Genomic DNA, 20,023 nt, shown 5'->3' with positions numbered 1-20,023 from the left:
AAAGCTGCTCAATACTGTGCAATTCCTGTATTGTATTGTTCCTTTGATGGTAGTTAAAATATGCATTCCATCATCAACCATATAATAATTATAAAATTAATTTTTTAGTTATTTGAATTATAAAAATTAACTCTCTCCAATCACAAAAATTACATTTAATATTCAGCTCTTTAATTAAGTTTGATAAGTCCAACAAATTTTCAGTTTAGATGATGTTACTACAGAAGCAAGACAGTTTGCCTTCTATTTAGTTTCCAGTTTTACGAAAATCAGTATAGACATACGAATGTGCCATTTCATTTCTAGTTATCACTGTTCTTATTCTTTAGCAGTCAATCCCATACGGCTACCATATTTTCAATTCACTGGTAAAAGGATATTCATTCCCTTGGCAAGTAAGCAGCGTTACTCCATCTAGTCTTGGTTATACTGTACAATTTTGAAATATTTACAATGAAGAGAAAAATGAAAAATATAGGTAGCTTCAGATAATTTTTTAAGTGAGCTAATTATACCTTAGAGAGAGAGAGAGAGAGAGAGAGAGAGAGAGAGAGAGAGAGAGAGAGAGAGAGAGAGAGAGAGAGAGAGAGAGAGAGAGAGAGAGAGAGAGAGAGAGAGAGAGAGAGAGAGAGAGAGAGAGAGAGATTAAACTTCAGAGAAAAGTTCTAAAGATGGAACTAACAAAAATGACTACATGAAGTACTTACTGTAAGTACAGAAGTGTTATTAATATTGACACATTAGATATACATTTCTACAAGATATGACACTGCTTGTTTATAATCAAAAAAAGAATCCTTCTATATCATTCTGACTTACCTTTGCAAGTGCAGACTGAGCACTTTGTTGAAGGTCTAAATACGCTGGCTGTACAGTAAGATCTGAAGGGACTTCCACAGGTAAACCAGCCTTTTTCTGAGCATTTTTCAGTTCTTCCTCTAAATTAATAACCTGAAAAATTTAACAATCAATACAACATATTACTAATGAATGGTAATGAGGTAATATTTGTGCAATAATTTAATGTGGCTGAACTTAAAGATTTCAAAATATTTCTATAGGACTTTAGCAATTAAAAGACTTGACACTCACAAACACATTTACATCAAATCCATTACGATCAGTCACTCAAGAGGGAGTTATATTGTAAGTTCAGTATAGTCCAAAAAAAGTAGCAGAGGAGTAACTGGGGGATTAGTATTTAGGGTGATCATACCTTCTAGATCTAGTTATCTTCAGGATATGTAGAGAAAAAATAGGAGCTTTAATTTTTCATAAACGAAAAAAGAAAACTATTTTTTTGCACACCTGCAGGTCAGTTACAACAAACTATTTAAATAAGGCAGAATTGTAAAGGCCACTCATGGATGCCTGAGGGACATTCATTATGTGAGGTATAGTATACCAAACAGCAGTAATGTCAGACACGAGGTCAATAAACAGTCCATTTAAAGTTCATAACCAAGCAAACATTATGAAAGCTTATTATTCCTAACTTAATTCATATAACTGGAAGATAAAGAATTATGCTTTTATATAATTAAACCTCCCTGCCTGAATAAAAGGCTCTGTTAGACCTTGCTAAATAAAATAAATTGTGAATATGGATATGATAAACTTCATCTGCTTTTGACAAGTGGTCTATGAATAAAGTTCAGTAAATAAGCAAGGTTCATTTTCCTGTAAAGAGACTTAAATCTGCAGTGAACATTCTTCTACTGTATTGTTTACATAATAATGTACAGCCAAAAGCATTGGGAAATCTCACAATGATATCTTTAGGCAACACTCCATTAATTTTTGTAACAACATAGATTTTAAGGTTAATCAGGTGATACACATACAAATATATAATGAGGCTTTTGTATTACTGAGTATCTGTAATTAATAGAAAGACCTAATACAGTATCTTCTTGTGTGTTACCATATGGGGTATGATCCAATAACGTTTTGTTGAGCACATGAAGGGTTAACAAAGAATCAACAGATTGTGAGAATGAAACAAAAATTAAAATAATTCAGGAAATACATTTTAACAATGTTACTGCCTGCCAAAATTATAACATACCCTGTCTTTAAGTGCCTTTACAAGAGCATTGTAGTGTGAGTCTTTCTCTTCTAGTTGAGTGATGTGGTATTCTTCACGATGTAAGAAGTCCCTTTCCCGACCCTGGTACTCTGTAAGATAAAAAACATATATGTATAATTATCTTCTTAACAGCTTAATCACTCGGATACACATGCACACACACACATATATATACACAGGCAGTCCCCAGTTGTCGGCGGGGTTCCGTTCCCAACAGCGTGATAACCGAAAATCGCTGCTAACCGAAAATCGGCGATAATAGCACTGATCCCTGGTTATCAGCACCGATATCTGGTTATTGGCGCTAATAACCACTGATCAGCGCCGCCGATAACCGGCGATCAGTGCCGATAACCGGTTATCGGCGACGATAACTGGGAATCAGTGTTGAAAATCCCGATAACCGGGGACTGCCTGTATATATTCTCACATATTTATAAAATTCGGCCCTTCAGTCCGTTAGCTAGGAAATCAAATTTAATGGTGGCTGGAGGAGATGCCACTAAGGGGGGGATGAACTTATGTAGGCCTACCCCCATATCACCTGATTTGGGGGAAACCATACCGACCTCTTAGCCCCAGCACCGTACGATGTTTGGGGAGGGTAGAAAGCCGTTAGGGACAAAAAGACCAGTCAGGGCCATAAGTGGGCTGCTATGCTGACCCTTAAGAGACTTAGCTAGCTATTAGACCCATTCTTGTTTGAACTTTGGCTGGCTGTTGATTACTATTTCAGATCGACCAGTGTCCTGTGCCCAACCCTAAAAATCGAAGGAGACGAGCTCGCAACCTCGCCGCTCACATGCACTCCGTCACAGACACAAACGCATCAAGTCGGTGCGGTCTCCCTTTCTCTTCATGCTGGCAAAATCTCGAGACTTCTGCGGCCAAAATTCATCTTTTGCAAGTGAGCTCCATGCACAGATGAAATAAGGTACGTCTTGAAATTGCACTCTACTGCCAGTATCTGTCTCTTCTTGTGAATTTCTCTCCATTTTCAGTATTTCCAACTTTTCATTCTCCTACACAAAGCTCCTTTGTTCAATTAGCCTTAGCAAGCCCATTTGCCCCTCATGACTTGTCCCAAGCTCAAATTAAATTAGTTCAGTGATGATAATTAGAGCATCCCCACCATAGTGTTACCATGTGCTAATCAAATTTGATTGATAAATTTCTCCATTGTGCATAAGTAATTTCATGTGAGAGAAAATCATTTGAGTTGAATGTTAACCTGGAATTCTCTTCCAGAAATCCTGTTATCTGGCTCTTCGAGAGGTCTGCTCCTGCCTTGTGAACCAAAATAGCCTTAGAAGATTAACTGCCATCCTGCCATGTGCAAGAGTCTTCTGATTAGCAGTCCATGGGCACTAGACACAGTTCCCCCTTAGTGATCCAGTTGCGTTAACCACCAAAAACCATTTAACCGGTCCGCAGTAAAGTTATTAGTGTGTCGAAATATTTCAGGCATAGTAGTGCTACTACTATGCCTTTCATTTCACACTGACTGCTATATCTTATTGTTGGTGTGACCCCAGCTTCATTTTTAAAAAAAATCTGCAATCTATTAAATATGAATGACTTTAGTAATTTATGTTTCTCATTGCTTTATCTTCATGTCTTGCTGCCTTTATTCTCCTACAAGAACAAAGATCCACAGCTCAACATTATTAGCTTCCCATATCTTTTGGAAAGAGTATTTGGTGTGCTAGTAAGGATAACTTTAAATACCTTTAAGTTCCTTTTGTTCAGTAGTTTAAGTTTTCATATGACAAATTACATCAAACAGATATAAAGGAAGAATTATATTGAAGGCCTGGTCATGTAGACTTTAAGGAAATTGAAGATGCTTAAAAACAGCCAAAACTGAAATTTAATATTACCAAATAATATATACTCAATCTTGTTACTGATTTATTTGCTCTCTCTTAAATGTTCAAACTACAGTATATTGCATGTTTCATGGGATAATGAACCCGATAAATCAAAAAAGATAAAATTTACTGTTGGATTGTGGAGGTTTTCACAATGAAGTACACTACTGTTAACCCCTTAGTATTCTATGAAAAGGCCACATGGCACAAACAGAAGTTCTTGGATTTTGTGTGTATGAGAGAGAGAGAGAGAGAGAGAGAGAGAGAGAGAGAGAGAGAGAGAGAGAGAGAGAGAGAGAGAGAGAGAGAGAGAGAGAGAGAGAAATGCTGTAATAAAGTCATTTTTGAACAATATTAATACATTAGAATAAACATCTTTACTAAACTGGGTTCAAGTCCTGTACATCATTTAGATAATTATGATTTTGTTTAATTACTGAGAGTTTTACTAAAACCGAACACAGGGAACCACAGCACTGACCATAGTATTGAGATACAAATTTATATTTCATATAAAATACTGTATGACTAAAATGAAACATACTCTTACCTTTAATTATTTTTTTAGCCTTATAATACTTTTTCTCCAGTATGATATATTGTCCCTGAGATTGCTCAAGCATATCCTGATAAGTGGACACTTCACTGAGCTTGGATTGCAACTTTTCGTCCAGTTCCACCACCTTGACTTGGGCCTCATTCAGTTGACTAGAATACTGCACATTTTCAGTTACAATCTTCTCCATTTCCAGTAACTGATGAAGAAAAGCTTCGATTACTTTCAAACATGAGAGCATGAACATATCACCGCATCATTTAAAATGAACAGCTTTACATCGGCACAGAACTCTGGGACAAGTTTGTGTATAAAATACACTGAAATAAAATTTTGATTCATCGATAAATAAAATAATACTGCTTGCAAAAATTAAGCATCTCTTATATAGTATTTCTATTATAGCCATTACCAAGCACCTCTAAATTATTTCTTATATATGTGAAAAAGTTACATCCAGTGCATCCTAGAAATCTTCACCAACCAACACTTACCGTCATCTTAAGTTTGTTAATTTCTGCCTCAGCAACAGCATTTTTATACTGGACCTGAGAGAGGACAATTCTAAAGTTACAAGGTGCCTCAGTAACATCCATTATTGCATGCCTAATTACATCTACAATGATTTAAAAGCATGAAAACTTATGAAAGCAAAGACATCAGCAACTAAGGCCAATTACCATCTAATTACTTTTTATTATGAAAAAGAATTACCTCAATTATTTCAATAATCTAAATGTTTACTTCAAAAGTACAATGTATGAAGCAAAACAATAGAGTCAATACTTGTGTAATAGTCATATAAATGGTAGCTATCAGCTTTCAACTGCAATTAAACACAGGAGCATATATATGCAATATGTCCTAGCAAAAACTTTTAAGAAATGCCAACAAACCATAAAGCCTTACTTTTATATTCAAAATAATAACTAATAAAAGTGAGCTATCTTGTAGCCAGTAATGACCGCGTCTAAATATCATGTTTTATTTCACAAAAAACTTCACTATACTACAATTTACAGACTATCCAAAAATAAAGTTTAATATATTTCAGCAACATAGCTTGTGAAATAAACGTAAAGGCTTAGTTTTACTTTGCTGAATGATAAGGTATATTTTATCAGTGGAATAATTTTGGAGAACCAAGTATCTTTAACCATTCATTTACAGAAGTACAATTTATAACAATCACACCTGTATTAAGTCTAAGTTTCTATGAAAATGATATGCAGTTCAAAGATGGTTAACATTATCATTTCAGTGCATGGCTCTACTAATTTCACCTTATCCCACTGCAGTAATTAACTATCATCATCATTATAAACTTTATATCAGATTTCCTTTTATATGGTGGATGTGAAATAAGTTTTCTTCACTCATCTGTCCCGCAACTTTCCTCCTGAATTCACAGGATTTTCTGGGCCTCCCTCCTAAAGGTCTTGCTCCTGGTACTTCTACTTCTTTTACTGTTCTGGTTCCTCATCCCTTCAAATCACATGTCAAAACTATCTCAATCTTAGAGAATGCGGTATATTTTACACTTTTTGGACACATCATCTCTCTGCCACTTCCCCATTTATAATGTGTACTTCCCACTGCACTGTGGCCTTGAATGTTATAATTTTAGGGTAACGATTTTTCAAAATCCCTTCAATTTTTGCCAGCACCATATTTCTGCTTCAAAGGGCAGCAATGCAAGACTTATGCACTCATCCTAAAGGAACATGTGTACTGAACAGTATATTGGTAAACTCTTTATACTTCATCCAGCCTCTTCCTAATTTTTTTCCTTACTGCTCTCATAATACCAGCTTCACGGTCAGGTGAATTCCCAAGGTGAAAATATTCTAACCCTTCTAAGACCTACCCTGCTGCCACAAAATGGTTCTCTCCTCCAGATTTTTAATTCTATTTCCTCAATATATCTCAAGGGATCTCCTAAACCATTAGAAAATGCATTATTATAGTATTTTGTCACTTGCACGAAATACGCTTTTATGTTGTCTTGCAAGTTACGTATCCATCATACTGTTTGGCAATATTTCAGTTCTTTATTACGCACTACAATAACTCATTATAATTACCTCAATATTCATGTCAATGAGTACTGTCAAATATCCTTACAATTCTTTTTTTAAATATGTCCGAATACAAACCCTAACTTTACTTTTGTATTATGAATTCACATATGTGCCTCAACAACGCTAAATATGTTTTGCTTTAAGTTTCTAAATAAGTATACTGTTCTATATTTTCATTACTTTTCTACACAGCAAACCCCCTTATTCACATTCTCATGATTCGCGGACATATATACACATTATTTGCGGAAAATTCGCCAATTTGTGATATTCACTGATAAATATTCACTAATTACGGTATTTTCATATTTTCATGACTAAATGCATTTTTTGTGATAAAACTATTAAAATAATCAAGTATAAGCATTTTTAGAGGGTTTTTTGTGTTTGAACTATCAAAATAGGCAGTTCTAAGTGTTTACAGAGGGGTTTTAAGTATTCGCAGATTTTAACTATTCGTGGTGGGGTGTGGCATGCATCCCCCACGAATACGGGGGGTTTGCTGCATTCCTGACATGATGACACTTCTTAATACAGTTTTCATAAGTAAGCAATCTTAATACAGTTTTCACATGTAAGCAAATCCAAGTAAAATGATATACCTGATCAAAATACAATTCATTGGCCAAATTATTTTCCTCTATACCAACGTAACCTGGCAATTATAAGGGAAAGCTCTAATAAATACTGTAATATACCTCCTTCAGCCTTAGCTTGAGTATAGCAGCATCATTATCTGGTGAGGTGTCAGATGTATCACCCTCCAAGTCAAAAGATTCTATGGGTGGTGAGACAGCATCAGGAGAGGTAGGAGAAGAACCGCCCTCCAAGTAAGACGAATAGTTCTGTGGAACTTCTTCAGAACGAGAGTTTTCTTCCGAAGGAGAAGACATGGGATCAAAGAGGCCATTTCCTGTATGTGGGTCATAATCAGGACCGCCCAATGCTCGACGACGCTCTTCACGCTCACGGTCAGCCTTAAAAGACAATGGTATTAAAAAAATAACAAGGCTCAAAAATGCAGTTTTCATTCTTATAACAAAATTTTATAATTAGAGACTAGAAATCCTATTCATTGATAAACTAAGGAAGAGCACAACACTAAATGGATGGATTTGCTAATGGTTCATATACTGTTAAATGTTACTGTGAGTTCTAAATAAAAATACTGTTTTAAATACTCATTTAAATTGTTATACCTCCATACTCTGACAAAAATATTTTGAAATCAACAATACCCTTGCAGTTTTTACCTAAGCCCTGTTTTCTTCTACAGGAGAAATCCTTACAGTTATAAAAACATGTTGATTGATAGTAGACAAAAAATCACTTCAGTTTTAACCATGCCTCTATATGACTGGTTAAAAATACATGAAATATATGACCAGCTATTGTGATAATATTAACCCTTCAACATGAAGACATTCAAGATATATGTACTTAAGATGGAAATTTTAAAGGCATAACTAATCTTACCTGCAGAGACTGTTTGATGAGAAGTGCTACTTCACTATTCTCAGGATCTTTTTCACGGCCAATTAGGAAGTGGACACGACCACTTGTGTTCTTGAGGACTGACGCAGCAAACACCTGAGTTACACCCACCAGACTTTTTCCATCAACTTCAATTATCTGTGTTTAACGAAATAAATAAGAGGTGTCATAAATAAAATACCTAACTCCTCCAAAGGAGATACAGGCAGTCCCCGGTTATTGGTGGGCTTGGTTATCGGTGATCTGGTTTTTCTGGGCTGGTCTAGTGATGAAAATTTGCAATTTTTGGCTCCAATACGTGCTGATTTCTGCTTATCAGCGCCGATAATTGGGTACTGGTGCTGATACATACCTAACAAAGGTGCTGATAACTGAAAATTGGTGATTTTCGCTTATCTTCATGCTGTTGGAACAGAACCCCCACCATTAACCAGGGACTGCTTGTATATACTCATAAATGTGAAAAATTAGTATTGTTAACATCTGCTAAGAGGAATTTGTTTCTGGTGATAGAAATTCATTTCTTGCTATAATGTGTTGATTCCACAATAAAAAGGTCCCGTTGCTAGGTAACCAATTGGTTCTTAGCCACATAAAAATAAATCTAATCCTTGGGCCAGCCCTAGGAGAGCTGTTAATCAGCTCAGTCGTCTGGTTAAACTAAGATATACTTAACTTTTCATGCATATCAAAATGAAAAACTGTAATCATCTAGTAAAACTAATCCTCAAAATCCTCCAAAAATACCACAAAACTTCTTTATATCCTAGTTCATACTTGAAAATATAATGAAAAGAATCATTCTCCTGTTCCTTGCAAATCTGAAGGCTTACACAAGAATGATGCCATTTTTATATCAGAGAGAAATTTAATTTCAAAAGGCATGGAAGATTAGATTTTTATAGTCATCCTGCCCCTTTATTCCCATTAATATTGTTGTCTTTACCAAACAATTTAAAGCCATGTGCATTTCAGATCTTGACAAAAAATCACCCACTGGTACACAGTACAGTTACTTTCCATAAATTCTCACTTTACTCAGTAAGTCAAAATGATGAAGATGCTAACACTCAATCAATCAATCAATCAATCATGGCCTTGATGAACTCACACCACCACATTCTGTCCTAGGATAACCCCTCAAGATCTCCCAAACACTCATCTCCTGCTTCCCGCCCCTCATTGTCCTCAACCGCATCTCCTTTGGCCTACCTCTACCTCTTCTACCAAGGGCAACCCACCCTGGTGTATCTCGCACTATTCCATCTTCTATACGCATGGCCTACCCACTTCCAGCGTAAGAACCTAACATACTCTTCGAACAGCTGCAACCCTTTTACTTCTCTAATTCTGCTATCTGATATCCTATCCCTCCCACTAATTACTAATATTCTTCTGAGCACCTCATTTTCAAATGCTAAGAATTTATTATCCGAAGTCACTGTAGTGTAGAGAAAAATGATGACTCGCAGTCTCTGAAATGAATAGTACAGTAAATAATTAAATTTATCCACTTGGTTTACAACCATACCTTTAATTAGACAATCCTTTGCATTTTCAATACAGTAATCATATTCATGATTTAGCTTTTCTACTATTTATAACCAAACCAACCTTTTGACCTTTACGCACTACACAATCCAACACTCTCTGCATCTTTTCTGGTCCCTCGCATATCAAAACTATATCATTAGCATAATCTAAGCCAGGAAGTTTCCCATTTTCTCCCCAGAATATACAGTACCCACATCCGTTTCTCTTTTAACCCTTCTCATAATGTAATACACAACCAATACAGACAACAGAGGGGACAGAATGCCACCCTGAATCACACCAGACTTAACCTCAAATGGATCACTCAAACAACCATCACTTTACAAGATGTGCCCTCATGCATTTCATAACCCTTCATACAGCATCAAATATTCTAAGTAAAATTAGTATTACCAGTTCCTTTATGTTTTGCAATATACTATGAAATTCACAGGGTTATGCACTTTCATGCATGGGTCAATGAGCAACTTATAACAATAACATCCTCAATGCCTCTTAATTCAATTATTTCATACTACAGGTACTCGTTTTCAAGGTATGAAGAGTACTGAGAATCTTGCTTGAAAAAAGTAATGTACAACACAGACCATGCTGCAAAAATAAAAAATAAAGTATATAAGACAAAACAAAGTTTTCTTATTTGCTATAAGACACCATTGGTCAGGATTGGAGTCATCACAGTTATTCTATCAAACTCAATAACATCCTCTTACAATTAAAACAATAGTGTAGCTGGAAGGAGCATCAAGTACAGCCAAAATAATACTGTATCAGTTGTGATATAATACAACTAAATCATACCTGATCATTCACTTGTATTCTGCCATCTCGTTCTGTAGCACCACCAGCAGTGATGGTCTTGACAAATATACCAAGCTTTTCAACACCAGCATCAGCACCAACTCCCATTCCAATGATGCTCAAGCCAAGCCCACCTTCACCTGTTAATGATAATTCAGAACACATGATATACGATGAACAATTAATTTGTTGTAAATAATGCAGTACCGTATATTTCCCTGATTTCAGAAGTCATGTGATAACAGCTCCTCTGCTATGCACAATCAATCATGTCTATCCACACAAGTTCCCAAGCTTTTGAAATTCATGAAATTTAACTGGCTACAGTGGACCCCCGCCTATTTATGGTTCTGGATTCGTGGCTTTACCTATTTGCAGATTTCTCTGTGGAACATATATACACATTATTTGCGGAAAATTCGTCGAGTCACAGTATTTTTAAAAAAATATTCACAAATTACTGTATTTTCTTATTTTCATGACTAAATGCACTTTTTGTGATAAAACTAAATGATTTAAGAATAAGCATTTTTAGAAGGTTTTTTGGTATTTTGAACTATCAAAATAGGCAGTTATAAGCATTTTTAAAGGGGTTTTAAGTATTCGCAGGTTTTAGCTATTCATGGGGGGTAGTATGCATCCCCCGCAAATACTGGGGGTCGACTGTATACTTTACAAATAAATAATATATTAAACAGACTTTCATTGCCCATGATATTTCTGAAACAAAAAAGATGATGTAAGATGTACAGGCTTGTGAAAGATAAGGTATGTAATACAAGAAAAATAACAAGAACAGTGAGGTTTTTATTTTCTAGAACTGAAGAAAACACACCTAAATCATCAGCTGGCAGAGTATTTAGAGTTTCATGCTAAAAACAAATTACCTTTTCCCAGTTGTATGTATTTAAAAAAGCATGGATATTCTGGCCACAAAAGACCTGAAAAACAGTTCCTGAAATCCATTACGACTATGTTTGGATTCTTTACATTAAAATAATGAGAGAGAGGGAGAGGGGGGAGCTTACTCATCCTAAGTACAGTAAACCCCCTGTATTCGTGTTCTCACAATTCACGGACTCACCAATTCACGGATTTCCGTATGGAACATATATACATATTATTCACAGAAAATTCGCCTATTCGCAGTATTTTCCCCTGAGAGATATTCACTAATTACTGTATTTTCCTATCATTTTCATGACTAAATGTACTTTTTGTGATAAAACTATTAAAATACTAAGGTATAAGCATTTTTAGAGGATTTTTCTGTCTGAACTATCAAAATAGGCAGTTCTCACTGTTTTGGAGGGGTTTCAAGTATTAGTGGATTTTAGCTATTTGTGGTGGGGTGTGGTATGCATCCCCGGAGAATACGGGGGGGTTTACTGTACAGGCAGTCCCCGATTAACGGCAGGCTCGGTTCATGGAGATCTGGTTTTATGGAGCTTGTTTAGTGACGAAAATTGGCAATTTCTGGCGCCAAAAATCGCTGATTTCCGCTTATTGATGCCGATAATTGGGTATGGCGTCAATATATACCTAACAGAGGCGCCAATAAGCCCTGAAAATTGCCAAAAATCGCCAATTTTCAGTTATCATCACACCCTCAGAACGGAACCCCCGCTGATAACCAGGGACTGCCTGTATTCCTAATTACCGTTTTACTAAAGTATAAAGACACCATTGACCCATGACTGGGTATACAGTTTGTAATTATTTACTGTATATCAGATTTTACAGAAACTGTTTCTCATGACATGTCCATGAAATATATCCATACAGCACATAAATCACCATATCAGCAGAAATGAAGTTACCATAATCTCACAAGCTGGGGTGAGAGCTATAAACATATTACAAAACCCCACAAATGGCTCATAAAATCACCTACCACTCAGTTAACAAGGCAAGCCACAAATGGTTCATTAAAGCAGTCATCATTCATTTGACTGAAACCCATTACTCACAAGATAGACATCTGGAAAAGTGTCATTACAAAGTAACCCCAACTAGGGATTAAGTTCAGAAGAAAATGAAGATTATTGTGTAGTTTAATCAGACCAGCAAATTAACATTTGAACTTTCATAAGATGGGCCTAAAGGATTTGTTCTTATGACCATAGGAATGGATCAAAAGATTTTTTCTTAATGACTATATGGGTTCTTAATGACTATATGAAACCTTCTTCAATAAATTGCAACTCCTTGAAATTTGGACAATCAGTAAAGATATTTGACTGAACTTGTTGTTCTACATTCTCTATACAGTATTCAAGGATTGGGTCACGTGGGTTATTCATCATAAACTCATGATATAAAATGAGTGTGACCAATTCAAAGATGGAAAAATATTACTTATGTAGAATTATTTTTGGAAGAAATCCAAAAATGCCATTTTCATAATAAAATTAAGTTTCATATATACTTACCAAGTAATTACATAGATAGTGTTTCTACTCGCTTGGCAGCCTTTTACAAATTCACAGTAGTGCTTTTATTGATTTTGTGTAGGTGACAAACCCTGTCCACTATTGGAGCATCCAGGAAAACAACTAGCAGGTAAGCTCAATTTTGTTTGTGCCCTTATGTCCATAAGAGGGGAGGAGGGTGGGCTCCAATTCTGTAATTACTTGGTAAGTATATATGAAACTTAATTTTACTATGAAAATGTAATTTTCATATAAGTAACTTACCAAGTAATTACATAGTTGAATCTTACACTGAATGGAGGTGGGATATATGGACATATTCTGCTCCATAACATTAAAGCATGGTAATGACTTTGAAATAGAAAATTTTGCCAGCATTGATACAATGCTTGTTGTTTCCTTATCTAGTAAGAGAGCTACTGCAGGTGAATACTGCCTCTGGTTGGTGCTCATCTTGACCTGTAGTGGCGTGGCGGTTGAGCCGTGGGTTGCCTCTACTTAAGTGGGAGCTTTGCAGCAGAGGATAGGCCTGATGGTCAGCAAAGCATATGAAAGCGCCCTTGCCCGGGCGCAGTGCCAAATTTAAAAACAACCAGACAACGCTGTCACCTACTCGGAAAACACCACAACCCATCCACTAAGACTGGAGGGTACTCTAGGTACACTGTACCTCCAGGCTCCCCAAAAACTTGAAAACCCTACACCATGGCAAAAGTTTAGTAGGAGAAAAAGTGCTTCCTATGAACCCTCACCCAATACCATGCTAGCCACCGATAACGGTCCCAAGGTACCGCAATTATCAAACACTGTTTCCACCTCCTTCATATAGTAAGATGCGAATATAGACTTACACTTCCACTAGGTCGACAGTTCCTTGTTGGGTGAGTCAGCAGAGTTGTTGACTAGCACTCGCTAGGCCAGAGTTCGAGTCTCCGGCCGGCTAATGAAGAATTAGGGGAAATTATATCTGGTGATAGAAATTCATTTCTTGCTATAATGTGGTTCAGATTCCACAATAAGCTGTAGGTCCCATTGCTAGGTAACCAATTGGTTCTTAGCCACGTAAAATAAGTCTAATCCTTCCGACCAAGCCCTAGGAGAGCTGTTAATCAGCTCACTGGTCTGGTAAAACTAAGGTATACTTTTGAAGAATGCAAGATAGGGACATATTGTGCCTGAACACTAAAGAAGTGGCTACTGCTCTGACTTCATGAGCTTTCACTTTAAAAGTATGTAACGTCTTACTGGGTTTGTGAATGTGCCTCCGGAATCAAGTCCCTCACGAAGACTGACAAAGCATTCTTAGACATAGGACAAGGGTTCTTAACCGAACACCAGAGGTTACTGGATGGACCTCTGATATTTTCTATCCTACTCAGATAGTACCTCAGAACTCTTACAGGACAAAGTACTGTCTCTTCTTCCCCGGAGCCACGGATGTCCATTAAATTCTTAACGATAAAAGAACAAGGCCAGGGCTTGGACGGGTCCTTGTTTTTGGCCAAAAAACCTAGGGTAAAGGAGCAAACTGCATCCCCCTGGGAAAAGCCTACCCTTTTATTGATGGCTTGAATTTCACTAATGAGTTTTGCAGTAGCTAACACAAAGAAGAAAAGTGTCTTACGAGTCAGGTTCCTAAGAAAGGTGGAACGAAGGGGTTCAAAAGAAGGACCTGTCAGTCACTTCAAGACTACATCCAGGTTCCAAGAGACCAGATTGTTCTTCCTGTGCTTTGATGTATCAGAGGACTTGATCATGTCGTTAATGTCCAAGTTTGACGAAAGATCCAGGCCTCTGTGCTTAAAAACTGAGCTGAGCATAGCTTAATACCCCTTAATGGTGGAGTTAGACAAATTCCTAGAATTCCTCAGATATTGGAGGAAATCAGCGAGCTGCGTTATAAATGTCTCAGACAAAGAGACGTTGTGCCTGAGGCACCATCGGCGAAGACTACCCACTTGGCCTGGTAGACAACGCTAGAAGACTTTCACCTGACAAGTGCGCGGGCAGTCTGAAGCCTGTCAGAGCAAGAGCAGACAACCCTTGGTTGTGACTTCTGAAGTGGGGTTGTTTGAGTAAAGATGGTTTTTGGGGAAGGAGTCTTGGAAAATCCACCAATAACCAAAGGTGGTCCAGGAACCATTCCTTCCGGGACCAAAACGGGGCTATGAGTCATAGTTGCGTTGTGGTGGGCTTGAAATTTCTTTATCACCTCCCTGATCATGCTGAAGGGAGGAAAAAGCATACAGATCCAGATTGGACGAGTCTTGCAGCATGGTGTCTGTTGCCCATGCAAGAGGATCTGGGGATGGAGAGCAAAAGAGTGAAGACGATGGTTCTTGGAAGTTGCAAACAGGTCTAATGTTGGTGTACCCCACAGTTTCCAAAGATATAGAAGAACCAGAGGATCCAAGGTCCATTCGGTAAGAAGGACCCGCTTCCAACAACTCAGTTTGTACACTAAAACATTCAATTTCCTCTGGATAAACCTGGTGACCAGAGACACTTGATTTTGATCTGCCCACAGGAGTAGGTCTCTTGCTGCCTGGCATAGAGAAAAGGAATGAGTGCTGCCTTGTTTTTGGAAGTATGCTAAGGCCGTGGTATTTTCCGCATGGACTATCTTGTTATGGACAAAGGTCAAGAAAAACTGAAGGCCCAGATGAACTGCTTTTAGTTGTCTGACATTTATATGTAGACTTTGTTGTTCTGGGGTCCACGTGCTGGATACTTCCTGATTCCCCAGATGAGCTCCCCAGCCTAAGTCCAAGGCATCTGAATAAAAGTCTTAGTTGGGGTTCAGAGTCTGATAGTCTTTCTTTGGACAGCCACCGTTGCAGGTCTGCTTTGATCTCTGAGGTGACTGTAAACACGTAAGTGTCCAGTTGTGTTTTCCCATCCCAATTGGCCTTTAGAAAGAATTTGAGAACTCACATACTGTATGCAGTCTGCCCAGTTTGACAAACATTTCTTTGGATGCCAACATCCCCAGCTGGCTCATCCATTGTTGAGCTGAGCAAGATGAAAGGGCTATAAACATGTGTAACATCTGAAGGCAGCTGGAAATTCTCTTGGGAGATGGAAAAGCCCAAAAAGTCAGAGTTGAGAGTCATCCCCAAATAGAGGATCTCTTGGGACAGGGTTAACTGTGACTTCTGTACATTGAAAAGAAGGCCCAGTTCCTTGGTAAGAAGCAAAACCTTGTGCAAGTCCTTCATGCACTTTTCCTTTGATGGGGATCGAAGTAGTCAATCGTCCAGACACAGAGTTACATTGATCCCTATCAAGTGGAGCCATTTTGAGAGAGGAGCAAGGACTCAAGTAAACACTTGAGGGGCAGACGAAAGGCCGAAGCAAAGGGCCTGAAACCAAAATACTTTGTCCTGAAAAATGAACCTTAGATGCTTTCTGGAGTCTGGATGGATCGGAATGTGAAAGTATGCATCCTGCATGTCTAACGTTATCACCCAGTTGCCCTGGTGAGTGGATGAAAGGACTGAATGGTTGTCTCCATCTTGAATTTCGTCTTCTGGACAAAATGATTGAGGTTGCTTACGTCTAAGACTGGTCTCCAGCCCCCTGATGTTTTCGGAACCACAAACAGAAAGTTGTAAAAGCCCTCTGTGTTGGTGTTCTTGACTTCCTCTTGTTTTGGAGGAGGGAGGAAACTTCCTCCAAAAGGGCCAAATGTCTCTCTGAGCTTCTCAAGTAAGCTAACAATGCGATAGAAGTGACTAAAGGTGGGTTCTCCCGGAACGGAATGGTGTGGCCCTACTTCGGAACCTTGATGATCCATGGCTCTGCTCCTCTGATCAGCCACTTTTCCCAAAACTCCAGCAGTCTGGCTCCTACTGGCACATGATGGACTTCACTTTCACTTTTTGGGCATTGCCAGGGCAGCTGGGTTGAAAAAGGTGGGGAAGTTCGCCAAAAGATACTGAAGAAGATCTGCATGGGAAGGAGGAGGAGCAAGTTCTTGATCAACCTCCTCCTCTTCTGAGGAAACCAGGGACAGGATAGCATCATGGTAAGTGTTGGATGCAGAGGGAGCTTTCTTCAATAAGCTCATTATTTCAGGTAATTGTTGCTTAATAGGAGCCAATGACAGTTCATCTTGATCCAGACGTGATGCAGACCGTTGTTTCTGAACCGACTGAAGAGGAAAAACATGTCTGGGAGTGGGCACCTGGCGCTCAGAGGTGGGTGTCGGGTACTGAGGAATTGGTGCTGGGTGCTCAGGAGCTGGTGCCAGGTGCTTGGGAGATTGTACCAGGTGCTTGGGGAATGGCACTGTGCGCTTAGGAAGATGATCCAGATGTTTGGTCCATGACGTTGGTTGATATGAGAGGGCGCTGGGTGCTTGGGAGCCAGGAGAGGGCACTCAGCGGATAGGCACTCAGGTGAAAAGACCTCTGGACTGTCCCATGTAGCTACAGCGTAACTACAAGACAGCTGTGGGCTCGTACTGGCCTTCTTGTAACGCTTAACTGGAAGTGGGTCTGAATGACGATCCACAAACTCTGAAGGGCGCTTAAGCAGTCGTGAAGCATCCAGATAACATTTCCTGCATCTCCTGTTCGTGTCGGAATCATCGGAACTTGAAGACAAGTGATGCACTCCCAATGAGACTCCTTTCCAATGGGTCTGTTGACTCCTGGGATCGTGCAACAGGCTCGACTGAGGGAGCGACTACCTGTGGGCAAACCCCATCGGCCTCCCTTGGACTTCTGGTATGCCTTCTCCCAGGTTCAGGGGAATATGACAGGGACCTTCGTCTAAGAGAACCGATGGGACGGATAGCCAATTCCGCCACTTGCACTACACTATCACTCATCACTTTTTTGGTGTACACTTTATCCATAATCTCTCTACCCATAATCTCTCTCAGTGACTCTCCCAATTCTGCCACTGTACTAACTACACGGCCTATCTTCTTATCGAACTGAGATTCGAGACTGGTAGTCGTATCAGGGTCGGAAGCAAGGGAGCCAGGCAAGGGAGTAGGTGGATGAACAGTGGGAGGGCCAGTATTAGGAGAAAAAGCAGGAACAGGAGTAGAAGGAAGAGCAGGACTAGGTACTAAACTATGTTTAAAGAGTAGTTTCTAGGCTAAGTGACCATCTCTCGGCTCTAAAAGCTGCTTTCCTCCTCCTATCCCTCTCTAATTTATCTAAGTGCAATATAAGCACTTTCCACTGCTTCTCATCCCAAGAACATTCATTACACTTTTTCTCCTTACTACATTCTTGTCCCCCTACATTTACTGCATACTGAATGAGGATCAAAACAAGATTTGTTAACCTAGTTTTACACCCTTTGCTGAAATAGTGAAAACTAGAAGTGCTGAAATCAGACAATTCTATAAAAAAAACTAGGGTAACTATCCAAAAAAGCTAAGCTGACAAAAACTTGTTGGCAACTGAAACAAAGCAATTGTACATCACCAGAATACAAATGAAAACTGTGAACAAAGGTGCTGCAATGGCACTGATGTGTATGACAAGCCGGCGGAAACAAAATTCAGCTTACCTGCCAGGTTGTTCCACCGGTGCTCCATTAATGGGAGGGGCTTATCACCTACACAAAAACAACAGAAGCGCTATCGCGAATTTTTAAAAGGCTGCCGCGTGAGTAGAAACGTTAGCTATGTAATTACTTGGTAAGTTACTTATATGAAAGTTAGTTTTACCTGTTTTTATTTGTTATTTCCAGGTTCATTATTTCACAAATGCATACCTTTTACTAAAACTAATGGGGTTTAGAGATAACAACAAATCACTGACAGGGAGAGGTATATCTGATCCCGTCATAGTAATTGCAGCTTTCGTTGACTGAACAAAGGAGGTACCCTTAGATACTGACTGACACCTTGATCCTGAGCTAAAAATGACATTTCTGGCCTCAAATTCCTCTTACTGGCATATATCTGTTCTACTAAAAGACTGGCAGTCATACCAGAAAAGATTGGCATTCATACCAGAGAGACAGATATGGAGAAATTAAGGAATGTAATGAATGCCTACGACTGCTATTTTTATCTAAGATTAACTTTAATTCATAGTTATGATTTACCTTTCTTCCACTACCTATTTTACCATCATCTAATTCGACTTTCAATCATCTTTCATCATTTTTATTCAAGTGTTTTACAGATAGGTAAAAATATACTTTTACCCATTACTAAAAACTTTCATTTTGACAGTGCAACTGCTGTTCGTCCTTAAAGGAGTTAGTCTTATGGCTCCCCCAGGACTCCATAAGACAGACCAATAACAAAGAATTCTCTCATAGTCTTGGCCCAGACAATGCATTTTGGCACAGCAACAGAGTATAAAAGAACTCCAGGCAGGGGGAGCTCTGTCCCTTGCCTACAGTGATTACCATTATTTTCCAGTTCACCCTTTTCACACAGAAGTGGCACAGTTTATAGGATGGCCATTTTTCCCAATTACAGTACTCTCAGGTCCAAGAAACCATCCATACGCTCCTTATTGCACTCCAGAATATTTTTTAATTCATGGTGCCATTATGATGAAATGTTGCTGGTATCTGCTGAGGACACTTAGGAAGATACTCCATAAACCTGGAAGGGATCTCTGGCCGAACAGGTCAAACTGACCCAACTGTCCATGCAGGTAACAATATACACAGATGCATTATTGACAGGTTGAGGCAGCCCTTGGGAGGATCAGCAGGCAGTGGGAAGATGGCCTACAGTTCTAAGAAAGTGTCACCACAATTTCCTGGGGATGATGGCTGTCTTCCTGTCTCTCAGAAAATTGAAGCCTTCAAGAAGGACCCACATTTTCTTGGTCCTATACAATATGACAGCAATGACTTATGTCAAGAAAACCAGTGTATGTGTCTCTGAACCTCAACAGTCAGGCAACAGCATGAGATGCATCCTACAAGACTGGTAGAAATGGGGGGCAATCTACCTCTTTTCTCTATTGGCCCAGACTTCAAAGGTTTTGAAAAAAACTGCTATCTTCACTCAAACTGCCATGAAGATTATTCACCTAACATTACTTGGTGCAAAAACTACAGGCTTCATCTATCGGCAATACCAGTCCACATAGAACACCGTGGTTAGATTCTCTCCACACTGAGAGCCCAGTTGAAATCTCTACTGCAACAGGTTTACA

The 20,023-nt window shown here is 38.7% G+C and overlaps 1 protein-coding gene across 50 annotated transcripts in view; it reads right to left on the bottom strand.

The window, feature by feature from the left end:
* Window positions 1-20,023, bottom strand: part of LOC136854603 (uncharacterized) — a 671,913-nt gene that overhangs the window by 89,710 nt on the left and 562,180 nt on the right. For all 50 annotated transcript variants that reach the window (XM_067131080.1, XM_067131113.1, XM_067131090.1 and 47 more), the window contains 7 exons: window positions 10,447-10,586; window positions 8,074-8,229; window positions 7,296-7,574; window positions 5,011-5,064; window positions 4,511-4,715; window positions 2,069-2,178; window positions 820-951 (listed from right to left, as the gene is read on the bottom strand). In XM_067131080.1, the coding sequence (XP_066987181.1) occupies window positions 820-951; window positions 2,069-2,178; window positions 4,511-4,715; window positions 5,011-5,064; window positions 7,296-7,574; window positions 8,074-8,229; window positions 10,447-10,586 (1,076 nt within the window). The remainder of the gene's footprint in view (window positions 1-819; window positions 952-2,068; window positions 2,179-4,510; window positions 4,716-5,010; window positions 5,065-7,295; window positions 7,575-8,073; window positions 8,230-10,446; window positions 10,587-20,023) is intronic.

Source organism: Macrobrachium rosenbergii, chromosome 29 (assembly GCF_040412425.1).
Source record: "Macrobrachium rosenbergii isolate ZJJX-2024 chromosome 29, ASM4041242v1, whole genome shotgun sequence".
Lineage (NCBI taxonomy): Eukaryota > Metazoa > Arthropoda > Malacostraca > Decapoda > Palaemonidae > Macrobrachium > Macrobrachium rosenbergii.
This window is presented reverse-complemented; position numbering and strand designations above follow the sequence as displayed.